General features: G+C 40.8%; 1 protein-coding gene across 21 annotated transcripts in view; it reads right to left on the bottom strand.

Annotated features, from left to right (window-relative positions):
• EPS8 (epidermal growth factor receptor pathway substrate 8) overlaps positions 1-21894 on the bottom strand; it is a 201755-nt gene that overhangs the window by 34945 nt on the left and 144916 nt on the right. For 13 of the 21 annotated variants that reach the window (XM_043539386.1, XM_043539365.1, XM_043539401.1 and 10 more), the window contains 8 exons: positions 19368-19504; positions 16008-16081; positions 14957-15083; positions 14518-14606; positions 12430-12504; positions 7811-7959; positions 5084-5267; positions 1368-1402 (listed from right to left, as the gene is read on the bottom strand). In XM_043539386.1, the coding sequence (XP_043395321.1) occupies positions 1368-1402; positions 5084-5267; positions 7811-7959; positions 12430-12504; positions 14518-14606; positions 14957-15083; positions 16008-16081; positions 19368-19504 (870 nt within the window). Of the gene's footprint in view, positions 1-1268; positions 1403-5083; positions 5268-7810; positions 7960-12429; positions 12505-14517; positions 14607-14956; positions 15084-16007; positions 16082-19367; positions 19505-21894 lie in introns of all 21 variants that reach the window. The other 8 variants (XM_043539352.1, XM_043539339.1, XM_043539356.1 and 5 more) reach the window with 1 other exon arrangement.

Below are 21894 nucleotides of genomic sequence, written 5' to 3'. Positions count from 1 at the left end.
TGGTCTGGCAGCCACTATCCACTCACCTTCCATTACAAAAACTAACTTTGGAGTGCTGAAAAATTACCAATTTAGCTTCTATCAATAAAAAGCGAGTCAGAAGTGGCTGAGGATATGCAATCTGTAACTGAAATGGGCAGTTTGTTCTCTTCTTCTCAAGGCTACCCTTCCCCCTTCCACTTAAGCTCTCCCATCTCTCCAAAATTGCTTCAGCACATAATTTTGAATTCAGCTAGTTAACACAACAGTTATAAGGATTTTGCCGCCCCCCCCTCCACCCACCCACCCACCCACACACAGAGCTAAGACCTGGTCTACACAGGAAAACGGTATCAAATATATAGTTGTACCAGTACAATCCCACTGTGTGGGCATTTTTATTCTGGAGAAGAGTGACTTTTTTCCATTTAGCTTAAACCTCTTCCCAAGTAACATGAGCTAAACCAAAAATAATGCACTTTTGTAGAGGAATGAGTGTCTACGTTTGACTATATTTATATATAGTTGGACTATATATACAACTATATTTGTTTAAATTTACACCTTCACTTCTACCAGTATAACCTTCCCATACAGACACGGTCTAACTGGAGAACCCAGCATCACATATCCAAGGTGCTGACTGTAATCTACTCAGACAAAGCTGAAGGGATGGGAAGGGAATAGCTCCTTTGTGCAAAAACACTCCCTTACACTGTGCTTGGTCACCACTTGTTACAATTTCAGAGCTGTATGTATAATTCCACACTGAGCACAGGGAAAAGAAAGATTTGATTCCCATTCTAAACATGGGTTTTAAGAATCAAAACTGGGGGTGGAGTGAGGGAATAACAAAAAATTCGAAGGAATGGCAAAGCAATTCTTTGTATTTCCAAAAAGAGTAAATGGCATTGTACATTTGGAAACAAACCAAAAATAGGTTATGTTATGTCCATATTAAAAGATCCTGTGTTCTGATTCAGTCTGACAACGCTCAGAATTCCACTTCCATTAATTTATTGATTTTGACAGAAGCACCCATTTAACAGTGTATACAAAGGGGACTTTAAATGGGTGCTCATGCAGAGAGTACTCTAAAGGAGCTTTATATAATCAGCACTAAGTAAAGCCAAGCCAACCACCATATTACAGGGAGGACTGTCTCCTTTTGGAAATGACGCACACTCTGGACATAGAAATAGAAGAACAAACAGAGACACCTCCACCCCAATAGTGATAAATTGGGACAGTTATCCACAGCTCTATACATGATGTCCATTCAGTGTTACCTATCTACATGTCGGCTAACAGTTTGTTTAAAGGCAGCAACAGCTGCCCCCTGGTCCAGCAGAGGCCCTCTTTTGTAAACTGTGTTACTGAATGCATACCCATCAGATGGAGGATAGTCTGGGACACGGGGATGCTGGAAAACAGAAAACAAAAGGGATTAACATCATACACAAAAACAGCAGTAGTTATTTAACTGATTACAGCAACATCATCTGACACCTGTAGGTTCTCTGTCAGCATTCCCATTACCTTGTTCTCTGGCGTTTGTTATTCTGACATGAAAATTTAATTATTTGTGCATTTTCATACATGAACAAAGAAATCAGAAGCATGAGAATAAAGAATTTGCATCCTAACTCAACCTATTACATGAATAGTGCAGCTGATATTCTTCATCAAGACCGTTCTTTGGGGTACAATCCACATTATCACTTAAACATCCCTACAGCAGCTGAGTTTTATAAACAGTGACTGGATATGTTAACAAAACAAGCCTCATCAGGCTTTAAGCCTTGTTTCTGGTTGCAGACATTCTAACTCAGATAAACTACACACAATGCTGAGTATGTGAGTTATTCAGTTACATTACCTTATTTTAGGAGTACACAATCTTATTCTCTAAGGTCCCAGTTCTGCCACCTTTACATTGAGTAATACCTTGCTCTGCAAGTATCCTAATGAAGTCAGTAGAACTGTGTAGACAGAAAGGTACTACTCAATGGGAGTAGGGGTGGCAGATTCAGGATTTAAATAAATCAATTTTATGTGAATGTGTCAACAGCATATAGAAATATTAAAATCTTTGCTGAAGACTGAAAAGTACATTTGGAGGGCCTAGGTGGTCTTCTTGAATGGCTGCCACTGCATACATGCCAATAACCCAATGTACATCCAATGACGATATCTTTAATGCTGTTAATATAATTATACCACCACCCAGTTCCAAAAAGCAGAGCTATACACTAAGGAGTTAATTTCTGGGGATTCTTACACGTAGGCAGTTGAAGCCACTTATTTTAGGCCTCCCTTCCTCTTGCTATCATCAAAACAAACTAATATGGCACTGATAAAGTAGCAGAGTCTAGTGAACCGAGTACAGACTTGGGAGCCAGGAGCTGCCAAAAATCTGAGCCTGGCTCTGACACTTACTTGTTGTGTGACTTTGGGCAAATCACATACCCTGTCTGCACCTCAGTTTTCTCCTCTGACAAATTCCTCACTATACCCCTCTGAAGTCGATAAGTATTATCATCACCAAAATTTGAAAATGTTTGTAGAGTAACAGCAATATTACAAACCCCTAGAAACACCATCAAGTGTTCCATGGCTTAGAGTATGTATGCAAGAAACTGGGAAATAGTAAGTCACATTAGTTCACAGACAAAATTATTTGTGTTGTGGTAGCCCCCATGGACTCCAATCAAGATTGGCTCCCCTCTGTGGTCTGTGCTCCATAAAAGAAGAGGAAAACAGTCCCTGCCCCCCAAAATTCACAATCCAAGGAAAAGAGCCTAACAGCACAGCAACAATCATACGCAAATCTATAGCGTTTCCATCATAGTTTCTCATTTGAAATAATTATTGTTGAACTGACTGCACATGCAACCCTTTCAGTGGAAACACAGTGTATACAACTGTATCTTAAAATTCAGGGATGGGAAACGTTCTCATGAATCAATCTCTGATCCACATTGCTTGACACCAGATCAATCCCTAGTTGCAAAGGTTAGGAGCTGTAACCATGGGAGCAGCAAGCATATCATTATTTAACACTGGGTAGCATTTCTTTTTGGAAAAGGATGCCCTGTAGGAAGAAAGGAACCCCAGGAGGATGAGGTTTGAGCTGTGTTATGCTGGTACCTGCCTGACACTGGATCACAGTGTCAGTGATTGTTAATGGGATCTCTTGTCATGAAAAGGGGGAGAGCTCACATATTGCCTCAATTACCAGCGGACTACCTGGTAAGAGTGACATAACATGAAGAAAAATGGATGCACTTCAGGGAGATACTGATAGGAAAACACACATTTTCACCATCATGTCCCATCTGATTTTTCTCTTCTGCTATTGTCAAGTATAACCATTCAGCAAAACAGATAACTGGTTATTAAGGCAGCATTTAGGTATCACCTTCTATATTGTCTTTATAGTATACACAAACAACATTTGGCCCTTCATCGTATCGTTCGTCTGAGAACCCTAAAGCACTTCATAAATATTAAGTCTCAACACCTCTGTGAGACAGGTCTTATGAGAGCCATGCTGCCAGTGGGGAAGCCAAGGTACAGCAAGTTTAAATGATTTGCCCTAGGCCACACAGTGATTCAGTGGCAGAGTCAGAAATTGAGGAGTCCTGCCTCAGTGTTGCGAGCTTCATTATGACAACTTTATTTCTTTTTTCTAATCAACCAAACAATTACCAATCAAGACAACAAAACGTTATAGGAGCTTAAAGGAGTGCAATCAACTTAAAAATCACACTTCTATCTGGAATATTTTTTAACTTAATACAACTACAAATGATACCTATGATGATTATGTCTAAAAGATTAGAAGACACCATTCTCTGTTTTCTCAGATTGTTTATTTTGCACTTTCACACAGAAAACAAGGAGAGAAAAGCATTAAATTAAAAAAGGAGAGTGTGATTTTAAAACAACAACAAAATGTCAGAGGGACTCAAGGGCAGCTTAAGTATTAGGGAAATAGTCAGGCGATGTTCAAAATAAGTGAATGGGAAACACGTCTGACGTCTTCAGGAGACTGTGTCATTTGGGATGCTTCTTATCCTACCTTGTTCATCTCCCTGCCTGCTTCCCTGGACAGCCATATCTTTATATAGACATCTCTGCCACAAAAACATTTGCCAACCCACAATGTATCGGCATTTCTTAAGAAAGTAGCATTCATGTTAAATATATACAACAGACGAAAGGGCCCCAGAGACAGGTACAGCCAAAAGGATCGATTTAACCTATAAAGCCCTAAATGATAAATATATGTTTTTACATACTGGAAAATGCCTTTTCAACAAGCAAAATCAGCCAAAAACTGATTTTTTAATTTTTTTCCCCATAATGAAACCCTGAAAAATTCCAGAAAAGTGATGAAAACAAACATTTGTTTTCTTGAAAACTCTTCATGCAAAATAAAGGACATTTCCCAACCATCTCTCAATTAAACATTGAGGGGGCTGATGGTAGGGGACGCTCCCTAAAAGCCCCTTCACTCTGGAGTACGTGTCCATCCTTGGTTTCCCAGAGCTCAGATTTGCTAACCTTCTCAATGTGCCCATCTGTTTATTAAGAGTTTGAAGGAGGACCAAGGGGATGGGAGTGGAGGGGGTTGTTCATTAGCCTGAATGTTTTAGTGGGCAAATATAGTTAGTTATATTTCACACACAGACTATTGTATTAGATAATATTGTGTCACTTTGAGAGAGCTATGGGAGTTGAGCACACGTATCGGAGGGAAAAAATGGATCTTTAGGCCCTGGATTCCACTTTGAATTTAAGACAGTAGGAAAAAATCTCCATCGAGTTCAACAGAACCATGATAAGACACTGTATTTTAGCCACTGCACAAGCCTGGCTTTTATCTGTTGCACAGTCTAAATCTAGAGTAATGCTACTGACTTCACTGGAGTTATTCCCAATTTACACTGGTGCGAATGATATTAGAATCTAGCTCCATGGGCACTTCATTAGCAGCAACACCATTCCACAGTGCAACTCTTAGACGGTTTTGTTCATGGAGTGAATGGTTGGTCTGGTCTCCCACCTACTTTACAAAATACCGTAGCAATTAACCTACCTCAGCTGACATTCTTTTCATTTCGTGTTTCCGTTGGTGCTCTGCAACATTTGCAACAGACTCAGCCAACTGATTTAGTTCTTGTTCATTTGGAGCTCCCATGAAACTCAGCAAAGGAGGCTCCCAACCATTTCTGAAGCGTGGGATATAGGGTGGAATAAACTGATCTTTGGGCCAGTCCACTCTGTATAAAGAAGTCAGAGGCATATATCAAGATCTGCACAAGTTATTTTCAATAGTCAATCCTGCAGGTTCTCATGAAATGCTTTGCAATTGTTTACTCATGAGGAACTTCTAATTGCAGAGAAGGAAGCATTATTTACTGAGTATATCTATGCTCCCCCTTTACATAGCACAGAGAGACGGTCTCTGCCCCTAGGATCTTCCAACTTCAGGACAGACCATACAAGTTCTGACACAATGCGAAAGATGGATAGCAGGAGGACCAATCACAAAGGAGCATGGGATTTGTTTTATCTTTTGAAAACAAAAGTATTGCAATACCCCTCTGTCTTGGGGGGTAAATATGCACAGGGTTCACAGGAGAGGCATGCTTTAAAATGAAATCTGCAAAGCAAATATGGAGGCTGGGAAGCAACGAGGACCTAGCTAAAACTAGGAAGCTACAAGAACAATTTCTTTTGTCACACAAATTATTATTATTAATAATAAAACCCCACACCCACAAGAGTAAATGTAATCACTACTTTTGCAGAACTGAATTTTCTGATACAGATTGCTTTTTTGAAATACAGTATTATTCCTTAGAGATCCACTGACTTTCACCATCTGAATTCACTGTATCAGAAGGAGTTTTTCACGGTGTGCTGTGCCTGTGTACTATATATAAAAAACACTGCCTTGCAGTTTGAATTATTGCCGCTTAAAGGAGAAATGGGCCCAGGAATGCACTTAATAGTTTCCTTTAATGTTTCTCATTATGGGCACTGTTGAAAATGAATGAAGGTGACAAATGCTATCAAATCAGTTGTTGGAGAGGCTAGCATTTCACAGGACACTGGCATGTCGATGTTAACTTATAGCTGACCAGCAACCTCTGGGTTTTTAACGATTATCTTGTCAATTAGTGGCACAGTATGGCTAAGCTGCACAGCACAGTAGCACAATAGAAACATGGGGCCAGTCCCACCACTACTTCTAAGATTCAAAGCTTGCTTGCCCTTCATTTACATTCCTGTATTCCTCCCAATCCACCACCACATATTTCTCTTTGGATTAAATTATTGCTTTTTTAGGGGACTGGATGGCACAGAGGATTCATAACAGGATAATGAGTTCTATTATTTAGGTCACTGGTTCAGTTCTAGCACAGGGCTCTGATCAAGCAAAAGAATCCCTTTTCCTGGAGTTCTAGTGAGGTCAATGGGTGTCTGCATGGATCGACATGGCCTTTGCTGGATCAGGACCTAGGTCAGTAATGACTGGAAGCTGCTCTTTGGTGGCAAAATGAGTTTGATATGCTCAGTCCAGTTCCTAGCAAACCAGGAGCAAAACAAAACAAAAAAGCACCATTCAGCTGGCACCTCTATTACCAGTCTTAGTAAAAGGGCCAAAGGAAGAATAGGCTTGGAGATTCTTGCCCCTAATGACAGTCCACTTCAAGAAAGCAGGGTACCATCATGAACTTTGCACTACCAAAGCCTGTGCTCTTTCTATTCTGTGGATGTTCATCAGCTACTCTGGCTTTCAGATTCCAGAGCGGTCAATGCAGCAGTTTTCACCAGTAATAAATTCAGTATTTATTAATTATGTAGATTGACAATTAGTCATTTGATCTGGTCCCTGAGTGGGTGGATGAGTAAATTCAAAAAGAATGGACACATTTCTGATGCAAGCCCTAACACGCTTATTGATCACCACCACCACCTCCTCAAAGGGCCACAGGTTTAAGAGATACTTGATTCATCCCAGGTTTTGTAGAAGTTCTGTTTACAAGTCTTTTATGTAAGCCCAAGACCATAAAAGTAATTAGATAAACTTGTTATATTTATATACTCTACAGTTCACAAGCAACATGCATGAAAAGGTCACATTTTTTATGAGTCCCTTACCATAAGCACAGCTGAATCTATTATTTCACAATTTAGGATCCCTTAAGGGTAGATCTTCAGTGTGATTCAATCATTCACTCAATGACACTTCTTAAAAAATTTCATCTTTTTCTTACAGACTATAAAGATGCTTCAGAGGCATTAAAAACCATTGCAAGTCTCTGCTTTTAATAATATGTGGGCTGTTCAAAGTAGAAATTGCTTTTTAATTCTATTTATATAATTTTGTTGTAGTTGTTGTTACTAAATGCTGCACTATCCTGAAATAGATTGTTAATTGAGTCCAGCTGGTTGATGACCAAATGATGATAGAAGGGGGAAAAGAATGGAAGGGACCGTTCACAGAGAAGGTGGGCAAGAGAAAATGCAATTAAGCCCCATCCTCCCAATATCACAGACAGAATAAAATCAGTGTTTGCAATTGTCCTCATTCTTCCAACACGCCCCTTCAGATTCCTAAAGGGCCCAGTCCAACTCCATTGAGATCAACAGGAGTCTTTCCACTGACTTTAACTGGAGTTGGATCAGGCTCAAAGCAAGCAACAATTTAGACTACTAAAAGGGATTTTGCTTCTTTGGCTGATATAGACAATGTTAATAAATCCAAATATATATTCAAAGATCATCTATAAAGTCAGTAAAGATATTTTCATACCTGGCTTTGGTCCACGTGTCACCCAATGACATCCATAGTTGTCCTTCCTCACTATCGATAGTGTAACGCAAGAAATCTATGGTATCCTTTGTTAGGAGAGGGCTGAGTACCGTACTAGCAAGCTCTGGACCTCCAGTTGCCTGCACCACCTAAATCAAGATTTTTTTTAAAGAACTATTTATTGTATTGAGGAGTAACAGAGAATCAATTCTGACAATAAACCATGCAAAATTTAAAGCAGTAAGAATTCTAGGCTACCCACTCTATTGGTGGCTTTTGCCAAAGTCTGATGTACATACAAAGTTATACCAGTTTAATTAAGGGCTTTTGTGTAGTAGGCAGCAGTGCACACCTAGAACACTCTGATATAGTCCCAACAAATAGGACTACAACAAAGTGCATCCATGGACATTTACTACACACCACGGGGATTTAAAGAGCGATTATGTTGGAGCGCTCTGCAATTTACATGCCTCTGATGCACACAGTGTACTCAAACTCAAAATCTGTATAAAACCACACCTTTTAGTCAAACCAGTTCAACTTTGTGTGCAGAAACTCTTATATCTGTTTAAACTGGCTCATATCAGTTGACCTTGTGCCTGTAAATTTACAGATGCAAACTAAATTTCTATAAGCTAGGTTTAAACACATATATGAGAGATCTCACACAAAAGTTGAACTAGTTTGTTTAAACAAATTTAAGTTAAACTAATACAACTTTTATGTGTAGACAAGCTGAAAATGATGACTGAAGTGTCCTTCCAGCCCATCTTGTCCAGGACAGGTCAAAGATTCCACAGAGTAAAGGAAAGTTCAGACTTCTGTGTAATGGATCTGTGTAAAAATTCTGTCATGAAGCAATGTAAAGATATTGCATGGCGTTCCATGAGGGAGCCCAACCACCCGTTCAGAATCATCCAAAGCAATTGAGTAATATGATCAGGTTTACAAGGCAACTAGCACCAGAGCCAAGGGGAAAAAAGGGGAAATAAGGGACAAGATTGATGGGGGACTGGGGCATGTTTGGTGAAAAACAAAGAGTAAACAAGGATAGGAATAAATGGGGAACACAGGGAAGAAACAGGGAATGGGAAGAAAAAGTGGTATGAAAAGCAGCAGGAACATCATAGAAGACTGTGTAGAAAGAACCAACAAAAAACTATAGAGGGGGAAGGGGACTGCCTATTATTAAGGTTACTCAATACTTCCTATTATAAGACCCTGTTTGCAGTAGCTTATAACTTTACCAGACTCTAAGTGTTTGAACTGAAAAATGACACGTGTCTGCTTCAAGGCTCATGTGGTGTTTTGTTGTTTTGATTTTTTTTGTGGCGAAGGGGGAAACTTTTCAGGCAAAACGGTTCAGCTGTTTCCAGGAGTGGGGGTAGGGAAACATTTTTTTTGCCCATGTCGAAAACATTTTTTTGAGATGCTCTAGCACCCCCATGCTTTGGAGCAGGAACTTGGAATTTAGCAAGGTGTGTGGTCTTTGCATCTGGCCTTTTGCTGTTCCTATGAAAATCTACCCATGGTTGGCCAAATTATAAGCCTTTGAAATCTCTCATTTAGCAACTAAACTCTCCAAGCTAAACTCTCCGAAGATTTCATGAGCATTAGCCATGCTCCATCCACTCTCAGCTCCTACTGCGGACCAGACTGCACATGCACCATCTCTACAGCATGAATGAGCATGCTTTAGTCCAGAGTTTATAGGGAATCTGAAGGGCTTCCTTATAATTGCTGTTCCCAGCCAGACAAGACAAGACAAGACAAGGCACCAGAACTAAGAGCAGGGAGCCTGAGCCTACCTCTCTCTGGTGCTCTCAATGACTTCCCTCTGACACCAGGCAGGACAGAGGAGGAAGCCATCTGATTTGAATGAAGAGGGAACCAGACCGGGGTAAGAGAAAGGAGTAGACAGTCTTACTAAGCTCCTTGTTCCTAAGACTGGAGTGGGAGTTGGGGAGAGAGGACAGAGTTCAGAGGGACTATGACTGTTTGGATAAGGAGACTGGGACTAGGAGCCACTGAGGGCAACAGGGGGTGAGATTGGGAGTCAGTTGGCAGGGAGGCAACATAGATTGTATCAGAAGTTGGAGGATGGGAGGAGGCTGGACTGATTGGGCAGGGAGACTGGGATAAGGAGCCAGGGAGAGGGAAGACACAAATTGGATTAGGAACCCAGGGAGGAAGACTGGGACTGGGGAATGAGAACCGGAGAATGGGCCTGGGACAAGGAGCCAGGGAAAGAGTGGGTTGGGTGCAAGTTAGAGAGGACAAGCTTACAGTGGCAGAAAAGTCTGTGGCCACTAGAGAGATCTCCAGACCCTGGAATAGAACTCAAGTCTCACCATTTCTCTGCTGTCAGCAAATATCTGTGAAACCCACTGGGAAAGTGCATGTCTCCTCCCCCTCTAGTGCTGGTCCACATAGACGACGACAAGCTAGTATGGTGTCAGTCACTCCATTAGCTGAAGTGACACAGGTCTGAGCTGTGGACCTTTAAGGTGCCAGTTCTGTTGATGAACTATGTGGGTGTCAATATGATGGAACTTCTGTTTTTGAGGTTTGATTTTTTAAAAACCTGGGCTATTACACACAAACACTACGTTAAAAGACCATTACTGAGACTGCAAAAACAAACACTCAAAAGTTAGGCAATTCCAGAACTAAGGTTGTCCGTGCCACCTTAATTCAGCCCCTTGTGCACATGCAGTATGATACAATCCTTAACTGCATGATCACGTACTCCCCCCTCCCCCAGGACCCCGGCTCACTCAGTGTACAAGATGGACCTGCTCTAGGTTGAATCAGGGCTGTGTAGCTCAAGAGGCTGTTGTTTATAGGACCTGTCTCGTTTGTTGTAGAAGTTGGAAGGTGACTGGGATGGACAGGCCTAGGCCTGCCCAAAACTAAAGGCCACTCCCTTAAAGTGGAGGAGCCACTGAGCCCAGTAGGCAAATGATTACGAGGGGCAACAAATGAAAAATTAGGCATAGGACTTAGGCTGAACGAGGCAGTGGACTGCAGGAACAGAAATGACGGTCTCATGGTTCAAGCAGTTGAATACTATTCTGGACAACTGGATTCTATCTCTGCCACAAAGTTCTCATGTGATATCACTTAAACCTAACTTTTCACAGGGATCACTCATTGTGCATTCCCCATTTTCTGGGTGCCTGACTTGAGACCCTGGGGTCTGATTTACAGCGGTGCTGAACACTCACAGCTGCATCTGAAGTGAACGGGAGCTATACTTTGAACAAATGAACTGCTGTTAAGTAATCTGAAAAAACAGGTCCAAGGTATCTCAAATTGGACACCTAAAATTAGTGGATGCTTTGACCTTAACTTCTCTGTGTCTCAGCTCTCCATCTATAAAATGCCACCTCATTTTGCTGGGGAGTTGTGAAAATAACTTCATTAACGTTTGTGAAGTACTCAGCTACTGTACTGACTAGTACCATAGAAAAGCCCAGGAGGAAATTAATAAGACAGACTTCCAAGCAGTGTTTGAATCGTGTGCAGTAAATAAGGCTTGGGACCACACATTGAACAACGAGGGGAAAAAAATATATTCAATACCCCCTTACTAAGTGTGGTCCATTCATTCTGTGCAATGAATAAGGCAGGGGTCCTGTGGAAAAAATAGTATGGGATTAAAGTCAATGTCAGAACACATATGCAAAAGGGAGCTGATTTTAGGTTCCATAAGCAAATTTAATTCTGGCATTTCCTAATTTTCAAGTGCTTTTCGTTGCAACCTTAATAATATTCTTTTCACATAGTTTTTTGTGCGTAATGTGTGTGCATAGGAAGTAAAACTCAACTAATTAGCCCATAATCTTCTTTATAAAGCCCGGAGTTTGGAGACATATGGACCACAAGAAAGGGACATTCCACTGAATATGTAGACTAAACACTTCAACACTACGGAATGTTTATTTGAGTACAAGATAGTTGTGCTACTGCTAATAAACATTTTATCCTTATAAAAAGACCATTGAAGAGCTAACATTGCATTGACCAATCACAGTAATCTGGATACAAGATGCATGACAAGCTATTGGGGCTGGACAGTCTTATCACTATGGTCTTCATCTACCATCTTAAATTTGGACCCACTTTTGACAATTATTCTCCTAATACTATTTAGCTTCCTGGATTTTAGATACAACATGATGTGTACCTTTGTATTGCCATGATCAAAAAGCATTTAACTCTCCTGCAAATGCTGTTTATTCCTCATTCTGGTGCATATGTATTTAATTCTCCTTCCACTTTGGTAAATATGAGGTATTAGTTTTGTGTTTCTTTTTTAATGTTAAGAAAAAAATCAGTAAGGGAAAAATGTAAATACATATGTGTATACACACACACACACACACTTTAGAAAAAGGACAATTTAGCGAACTGAATTTATTTAAATGATGGAAATGAATATAAACAAAATTAGCATCCTGATTTTCTAGATATGTTCTAGTTCTAAAATAAATAAGTGATTTTTTCCCATAACTGGTCATCATTAACAATACATTTTTAGCCTCATATTTTAAAGGGTTCTAGAGCATTTAAACAAAGCAGGTCTGAAGGACACATTGAAGATCAAATCTTACCATATTTAATGGTGTAAACAGAAAATGAACCAATTCGGGTGCACTAGGGTTCTGGATGTGGGACTTTAATTTAGCCTGAAGGGGGGGAAAAAAGAGAAAAAACAAATTGGTAACTTCTATGACGACTGAATAGTATGCAGTAGAATCATCCTTTAAAAGAAAGAACCTTAGTTATGGAATTAAAGTGCAGGTCATATTTATTTCTGCATTTATATATAGAATGTCAAAGGTTGAACAAAAATATGGGTCACTTATCCTTTGGGAAGAAGCATCCCATAAACTATAGAGCTGATTGGCACAGTACATCTTACAGTTGACCAAAGATGCTGGTGCAGAGGATTTTATGGTGTCCTTGGGGAAGAGCTGCTGAATGTGGGGGTCAGGAGAAGAAAAGGTTACATCGCCTTCAACCAAGGCCTCGTTACTGTGTTCAGCCTGGCGTCCTCAAACCCAAGGGCATGGAGATCGGGGTGACATCAAAGTGTCAATGGTTCATAGATTTTGAGGCCAGAAGGGACCCCTGCGATCATCTAGTCTGACCTCCTGCATCACACAAGCCATAGAACTTCCCTGAATTAATTCCTGCTTCAAGTTCAACAACTGTGGTTGGAGAGCATGTGACGTAGGGGTAGTTTCTCTGTAGCCTTCTCAATCCTTACAAATGCCTCCTGGAGCACATCCCCCCTTCAGTGCGATTTCATTTCCCCAAGGAGAAACAGAAGAAAGCTGATTAGGCTCAGTTATTGGAGGAGGAGGAGGAGGACAAGTTCTCTCAGTGGCACTGCTGTCACAACCACTGAAACAAAAAGCCAATAGCTGAAGGGAGGCACAGAGGAAATTAAGTTTTCCCAGTGATGCTCTGGGGCATATTGAGGAGAAGATGCCAAAAGTGGGTACCTGAGTTGGCAACACTGGATGCCAATGGCTGGTGATGTTTAGGGCAAGAGATGACCATGGGATGGAGCACTCTGCGGCTAGTGAGGTTTATAAGAGAGGTCTCTCTTTAATGGCAAATTTGACCCATGTTTTTTCGTATATTTAACGGTAGTAATGAGCATAGAGAATCTGACAAGCACAACTGAAAAGCTAAATAAAGAGCACAGCTGTGGAGGCTGGCGAGCATACAAGAGTGAGCTGTACATTTTCCTAACAAACCTCTCTAGAAACCAGTTAACATTTTCAATGTAAAAGGGTGAAACTTTATTATTATTATTATTGTTACCACTTCACCAGTCATATGGCACTGCTGTAAAGTCTCTGCTGCTCTGGGTGGGGGTTGGAAATTGGGACTGCAGCCCTGGGCAGAAATGAAACCAGTCAAAAAGCCACTGCTTTTAGCCCTGGCCTGAATAGGGAGTTTGAAGACAAAATCAATCAAGCACCATCTCTCAGGCCTACAGTAAGGCAGCTTGGCCATTACTGGATGATGGGCTGAAGCAACGTGGGATTACACTAGAAGGACTAATAACTCTGCTGAAGGTGCAATCTGAGGCTTGCTGCCTCTAGGGGCTCTGCAACAGCTGAGAGCGACATGTAGGACTAGTCTCACTCAAAATGAGGCATTCCCAATAGTGACAAGAACATCCGTGTGCAGTCACTAGCAACCACGTGCATGGATGTGTGCTGGGTTGCAGATGTTCTAGGGAGTTGGTAGGCCAAAATTCTCTACTGCGGAGAACGCCTTGTAGAGAGCCCAGGGGAAAGCATGACAGCGTGGTCACCATTCCAGGGAAAGGAGAGAGCTGTCTGGGGTCTATTCCCAAGAGATGCCTCTGGGGAAGCAGAGGTGCAATAAACACAACAACTTGTTAGTAACTGGAGCAACCAGAGAAACCGGATTTGAAAATAAAAAGGCAAATCTACCTTTCTCCCACACTTCCACCTGCACAATCATAAACTTCAAAAACATTTCTAGCACAGGAGGTGGCTGGCGATATCTGAAAACGCGTGGGTGAAAGTGACACATCAAGGTGCACTCAGAGCCAATTTGTAGCAGCAGGGAAAGAGTATGCTATATCTGACTTCAAACAAGCTAGGAAAAGTCGTCCCTGCCTGCCCGTGGAGCCTCAGCTGCTGGCAGCTACTTACCAGAAGGTTAAAGCCATGCTTGAATTTTTGAAAACAGTCAACAAATTCATCTGGAGGTGGTGGCTTTGCACGAAGAGTGAGAACTCCCTCTAGAGAATAAAACGAAAAAAATACATATAGATGTTATGGTAATTCAGGACATGTATATTTACTAACATAGGCTCAGCTCTGCTGCCTTTTCTCCCATCGACTTCCAGAGAAGGATGGCAACAGGACTTGCTCGCACCGACTAGAACCCAATTTTTTTAGATCTCAGTGTATGTCCAGACCTATGCCAAGGAAAACAAAGTGACTTGTCCAATTAAAGTGAATGAATAACAACAAAAACACAAAGCAATGCAATAAGAAAAACAAAACCACATTCACTAGCTACATGAATGACTTTTAAAGAACAAGGCAATAAAAAGACCTGGGGGCTGGGAGGGAAAACAACTCTTACCCCCAGGTCCTTTCTTTTTATTCTTCTTGGTTTTCTTTCTCTTTGAAAGTTCAGCAAATGCTTCAGCGGCTTTTTGAAGTTTGGTAACAAAATATTCAATGTCATCCAAAATATGGTTCAGAATTTGCTGCAGAAGAGATGAACAACATTAATGTCTCTGTCTAATCTGTGGCACAGCTAGTCATTTAATCACTTTGTTGTAATTTACAGCATCCTAGCAGCAGTCTCCTATGTTCACCATTAATTCCAGGAAGCACTGCCTATGCAGATTCATCATATGTCTGACATTTACAAATTTCTCAAGCTCACATTTTGCTCTATTTTCAATAGTTGTGATCATTAAAAGCTTTCAAAAGTAAGTATTGAGACTATTAAATTTTAAATTTAATTAGCTTGGAGTCACACACTATGTTTCTCCCACGCAGCAAATGCAGAAATTTTGTTAAAACATAATTTTCCCTGTGATGCCATTTTCTAACAGCTGTAATTTCATATTCTCTGGTAAAACAAAGTATTAAAACAATTACTTGCTGAAATGCAGGGTTGCAGTTTCCAGTAGATGTGACATTCTTCCATGAATGCAAAAAATTCTTTTCAATGCATAAGAGTATCACAGGAGGAGAAGGGACCAAGTGGGGGAAAGTACATGCCCCAGTTCAGGAAACCTCAAGCGCTTGCTTAGGTCCATCCTTATTCAGTGAATAACATGTCAGTATGCTTAACTTTAAGCATGTGTTTACGGTACATTGATTTAAAAGGGATTTAAGCACATGCCGAAGTGCTATCCAGAATCAAGGTCTTAGTGCACTCACATCTCAGACCTACAGCTCAAGTTCTCCACAGGACAGAACTGAATCTGATCTTGATGGTCTTATTTCCGTCTTTTTTTGAGCCCTTTATAAGTCTATCACACAGTTTGGCGTGACTGGCAAACTCTCACCCGGAACTGTGTTTTGCCTGTGAAAAAGACTCTTCCTGTTCTTGAAGCAACCGTCCAACATTTCAAGAATACTGAACAACACACTGCACACACACATATATCTTAACTTACAACATCTCTGTCAATCCTGGCTGCCATCATCTCAGCTGTTTCTTCGTGCTCATGGAACTGTCTGGGTTTTTCAACTACAGGGGGCGGGGAGGAGAGACGAGACGTACACAGTAAAGGATATCAGAATCTAAGAGCCAAAGCTCCACATATACACTAATCTTACATATGGAATCACTGCGCTAGGAGTGCAAGGAAGACTACAATGTTTATACCCCTCAACCTGCTGGCGCCCAAAAGTAGAACACACCATGTGCAATAAAAACCCCACAACAAAGGGGGGAGGGGGGAAATTATGCAAGCAACTTAAAATGCTGTGAGATTCCTTCCTTTGGTGTAAAATAACTCTTTCTACAACTTGATTTCATGAATCCTTCTTTCTATGTAAATCATCTGCAACGCTAAAAAGGGAGGGGACATCAAATTTGCATGGAGCATAGTTAACTTTGCAATTAAGACAAGTGATATTCATAAAAATGAGGGACAAATGAGAAGTATGCTAATGTTTCCCTTGACGAAGCATTTTAATACCTGATTTAAAACATGATCTACCTGAAACCACTGTACTGCACTCGAACTTATGTCTTAAAAAAAACAAAAAAACTTTACAATTCAAAAATGGCACGGAGAGATGAAGAATCTCTGTGGGCAGATTTATCTTGTATTTGTAGAAAATGCAAAAAAACCGTGACCTGTTTAAGGTGTTTGTTTGTTTCTTTGGGCTTTTTTTTTTTTTTTTTTTTTTAAATCCAGTGTCAATATTTTGTTCCCATTTCTGAAGTGTCCACCACTGTAATAGCTGGGGCTTTAATTTTGTTTTTACTGAACACAACAGGAAACACCTCAAAATATTGCTTTTAAACAGAATAAAACAGGCTCAAGTTGCAATTGAGTGAGAGATAATCAACTCAAAGGCTCATAATTATTATTAATGTATATTGCATTAGTATCTCAAGGGGCCAGTTCAGAACAAAGCCCCATTGTAGTAGGCATTGTACAAACACATAACATACCCAACTCAGCCTCTGCCCTGAGGAATTTACCATCTCAAGGCCTGATCCCACAAACAATTAAACACGTGTTTAGCTTTACACATCTGAGTAGGACCACTGAAGTCAACCGAATACCGTCACAAATTAGGTTACTCATGTGTGTAGAATTGGGACCTAAGTCAAATGACAAAGTGGAGGATTGCAGACAAGATATACAATTGACTAATTATAAGTGGATAAAAGTGTTGATTATCCTCATTTAGTCACTCTTAATTCACTGTTTTTGGATAACAATCGCAGCAGAAGTAGGTCTTGAGGAGAAGGAGGATGGGGATAAGGGATGTGATCTCAAGCATCAATTCAAGGAGGGCATTCCATATGAAAAGGACAAAATGGAAAAAAAGGCATGGGGACAGTTGTGTGAAACTGACAAATCAGGCAAAAGAGGCTGGCTGAGAGGAGGGAAATGAAGTGATAAGATAGTAGTGCACAAGTACAGAAGAGCAGAATCAATGAGTGATTCTTCTTTGAAAACAGCAAATCTTAATGTTACAGGGAACCATTCTAAGTTTGCATTTTTAAAAATAAGTTTTATTAAAGGCTACAGCACTTGAATCTACTTAACTGTGGGAGGTTTCAGTTACAACAATTTAGAAAATATCCGCACAAATAGAAAAAAAATTATATAATTGTCAGGAACACAATTCAGTAAGAGTCCACGTTACAAAAAACACCACCACAAACACTTTTAAACGAAGAGAAATTCAAACAAAAGAACAAATTAGCCTTTGCTTGATGTAGCACATAATGCTGTGTGGTGGTATGTAAAAATGTTCTGACCATTATTGCCTTCTGTGGACATTTTAAAGTGCTTTGTGCTGCACAGTTGTACACTCTGTTAACGAATACTTTCATTCAACAAACAAAAAATGGGATAAAAACCTTCATGAATAATGGATTCTTTTGCTTTTTTTATTTGAATAAGAAACCATTAAAAGTAAAAACGCCAAAAACTCAATGTACCCAAAATTATTCTTTAAACATATTCTATTCTACTGAAAGTAGTTGCATTATTTCCAAATTAGCAATAGTTTCAATTTTTTTCTGAGAGAAAGCAGGTTTTTCCATTACAGTCAAAAATCTGAAGCCCTGCACAGAAGATATGAATCATTCATATTTTTCATTTTTCTACAGTCCTGTTACACACTTTTGTTTCGACTTGTAAAGATGACCAGCCAATTTAGCCACACCATTTGCTTAAAAATGAAGAGAAGTGGAGTCCAACATCTTAATCAGCTTTTTATCATAGTGATTAGCTGAGAAATAAAAAAAAAAAAACAAGCCAGGTTGTTGCCCTGAGAAATTTACCACCCAAGGGTTTGATCTTGCAAATTCCTTATTACTGAGCACAACATCACTGAAGTTACTGGAGCTATGCTGTGTAGTAAGTATTATGCACATCAGCAGGGCCATGCAGCAGCCTGACTTCAGTTAACTTTCACGGACAGAGCCTAGAATATCATGCTCAATTCTGGGTTTTTCAATATCACAGAAATGGAGTAAACAAACAAATTAAAAAAAAAAACAACGAGGAGTCCAGTGGCACCTTAAAGACTAAAGACTGTTAGGGCTTATCTACACTACCCACCGGATCGGTGGGCAGGGATAGATCCAGCGGGGGCGGGGGGGCAGGGAGGGGGCTGTCATTTATCGCGTCTAGTATAGACTGCGATAAATCGACCGCTGAGCACTCTCCTGTTGATTTAGGTACTCCACCAGAACGAGGAGCGCAAGCGGAGTCGACAGGAGAATGTCAGCTGTCGACTTACTGCAGTGAAGACACTGCAGTGAGTAGATCTAAGTACGTCGACTTCAGCTACGCTATTCATGTAGCTGAAGTTGCATATCTTAGACCGACCCCGTGCAGTAGCGTAGACAAGCCCTTAGTCTTTAAGGTGCCATCGGACTCCTCGTTGTTTTCGTGGATACAAACTAACAAGGCTATCCCTCTGATACTTGACACAAATTCAGAAAAGGAAAAATTGGGATGAATGAGACAGCTCGGACTCCGACAGCCAAATCTACTAGACCATCAAATTGTCTCTCTAGGGAAGTGGCAGCTTGGGGCATTTAAAACTAGAGTGAACAAAACAGTAGAAGGTATACAATAGAGAATAGCCCTGATCTGCCCCATTGGGAATGGAGCAGATGATTCAATTGGTCTTTTCTATTTTTAGCCCCAATTACCATAATCTTCATGGAGCTTCTGTTTGTAATTATTCTTTTTATTTGTTGGCAACATGCAAACATACTGCCCAGAACATTGCCAATCAGTCAATTACCAACACCGTCAATTCCCAGCAGTACTCACAGTCTCCTTGTTCAGCTGCCCAAGCAGACCAGGCTGCCACTCGGCTTCTGACATCCACCTGTGTGACAGTACCTGGGGGAACAGGAGCGGGCGCTTTCGGAGGTGGAGGAATAGAGCTGTCAGCTTTGGAAATCATCCTAAAGAAATATAACAAACCAGAGATGAAGCTTGGGGAAAAAATTCTCTCCCTTCTTATGTGCTACTGGAAAAGACAAGTGAGCATAGAAGGAAATCTCAGATACGTGACATGTCACTCTTTGTCAGACGTAAAAAGTTAGCAGTACTCAGGTCTGTCATTTGTAAGTAAATTGAGCATACTTGAAAGACTGCTCTGTGATAAACTCTTTCTATGAATATTAAGCATTGCTAACTCAGTACATATGAGAAACATGCACAAGGATACCAAGAAAACTATCCTTTGGTCATATGAAAAAGCCTGATAGAGTATAATTATCCATTAAATCCTTTCTACAAAAGAATGTTCAACCAGGCTATATAATTAGATAGCAGAGATGAATTTAGTGACTGGGACATATTAGGAGTCAGGCCATCACATGTAGAGTGGGGTAGCCTGGAGTCTTCATTAGAAGTAAGCTGACAAGAGGGAGCACCACAAATTCATTATCAAGCCGTTGATTTCCTAAGAGGGGCTGTCAACCACCTATTTCTTAAAGCTGAACTAATTAAACTTAATGACTGAATTTGGAGGTGGGGGGGGGAACCCCTATCAACATTTAGTCTGACTCTGCTCACTACAAATGCAGGATTGTCCCCTACAGTACATTTTCTAGCATTTTATCCCATACAGTTTTAAATACCACAAGCAATAGGGCTTTCCGTCATTTTCCTTGGCACACTATTCAGCAGCCTGAGAGACCTTATTGTCAAACAGGTTTCTCCTCTGCCCCCACCATATTAACCCTATTTCTCCCCCGCCCCCTGAATTCTATATCATTCCTCCTATTCACACCCTTCAAATATTGGTAAATATGTGTCCCGTTTTATTTGTCTCTAGATTAATAATTACACATTAAATCTTCCCTCCAAAGTTAGTTCCTCCAGTCATTCTTTTTGTTGTTCTCCATACTTCCTCCAATTTCTCAATATCTTTGGGATAATTTGGTATCCAGACTGAGGCTATGTCCATATTGCTCTGGCATGGCTACGCTGGGATAGCCCCCTAGTGCGGCTGCTGCAGCGTAAGCCAACAGAAGGAGGTTTTCTGCCTGCATAACACCACCGCTTCCCCAGACAACATCAGCTACACTGACAGAAGCACTCTTCTACCTTATAGTGATGCCTACACTGGGGGTTCTGCCAGCACAAGTATGTTGGCTAAGGGGTGTGATTTTTTTCTAGACGACATAGTTGTGGTGGCATATGTTTTAAGTGTGGAGCAGGCCTGAATGCAGTATTTCTGGAGTAGTCATGATTGTGGCATATACAGAGGGACTATTATCTTCTTTCTCTGTGACTTCATGCCTGCACATGACGCCATAATGCATGGCAAACTCTAATCTGCCATACACTGTCGGCCTTTGCAGCATTACCGCTTCCTGGGTTCTACCACACAACATTGCATTTCAGATAATTTTTCCGAGATGCATTGACTTGCACTTTCCCAAACTAAATCTCGCTATTTTAATTTTCTGCATTGTTTCTAATGTTTCCAGGTCCTTTTGGTATTACTACCTTGTCCTCATACCTGTTGGAAACTGCTCCTAATTTAAGCCATGGTCTTCCACACAGAAATGCAGCAATTTAACTTTAAGCCCATGAGTAAAATTAAGCATGTGCGTGAGTGTTTGAAAGATCAAAGCCTGTGTTATTATATGTGAACTCCATGAACACATGCTGCTTACTCCCTTTACCAGATCATTAACTTGTCTCCATTTTCCCCATCTGTACAATGTGAAATTAATACATAATTATCTTTGTATGGTGTTTTGAGAGCTACAGATGAAAAATTTTATATAAGCTAAGCATTACTGGGAGAGATTTTCAAAGGCACAAAGGGCAAATAGGTGCCAAACTCCCATTAACTCTCATTCATGCCTTTGAAAACCTCCTCTATTATTTCTGAATCCCCATGATACCTCACTTCTGTATTAATCAGAGTTTAAGGCCAGCAAAACATCTAGTCTGACCTCCTGTATATCACAGGCCACCACCAGCACATAGCACCTGCGCACTAAAACTAACCCCCAGAATTAGACCAAAGTATTACAGCTCAGCAGAGACTAGAGAATGGGAGGGACAGAAGTGCACCAGTGCCTGAGGCCCCCACAATGCCAGGAAACAGATTAAGTGAGATTCACCCACATGATCCTGGCAAGCAACCTGCATACCATCCTGCAGAAGAAGGTGTACCTCACCCTCCATCACGCCCTCAAGGCCACTGCCAATCTGACCTGGGGAGAAAACTCCCTCCTGGCCCCATATATGGCAATTAGTTCGACCCTTGAGTGTGTGAGCAAGAATCAGCCAGGAAAGCACCTGAAAGAGACTATGCTTGGTACCTCCTCAC

The sequence above is a fragment of the Chelonia mydas genome, chromosome 1 (genome assembly GCF_015237465.2).
Source record: "Chelonia mydas isolate rCheMyd1 chromosome 1, rCheMyd1.pri.v2, whole genome shotgun sequence".
In the NCBI taxonomy this organism is placed as follows: Eukaryota; Metazoa; Chordata; order Testudines; family Cheloniidae; genus Chelonia; species Chelonia mydas.
Note: the sequence above shows the minus strand (reverse complement) of the source record. Positions and strands in the feature narration are given on the sequence as shown.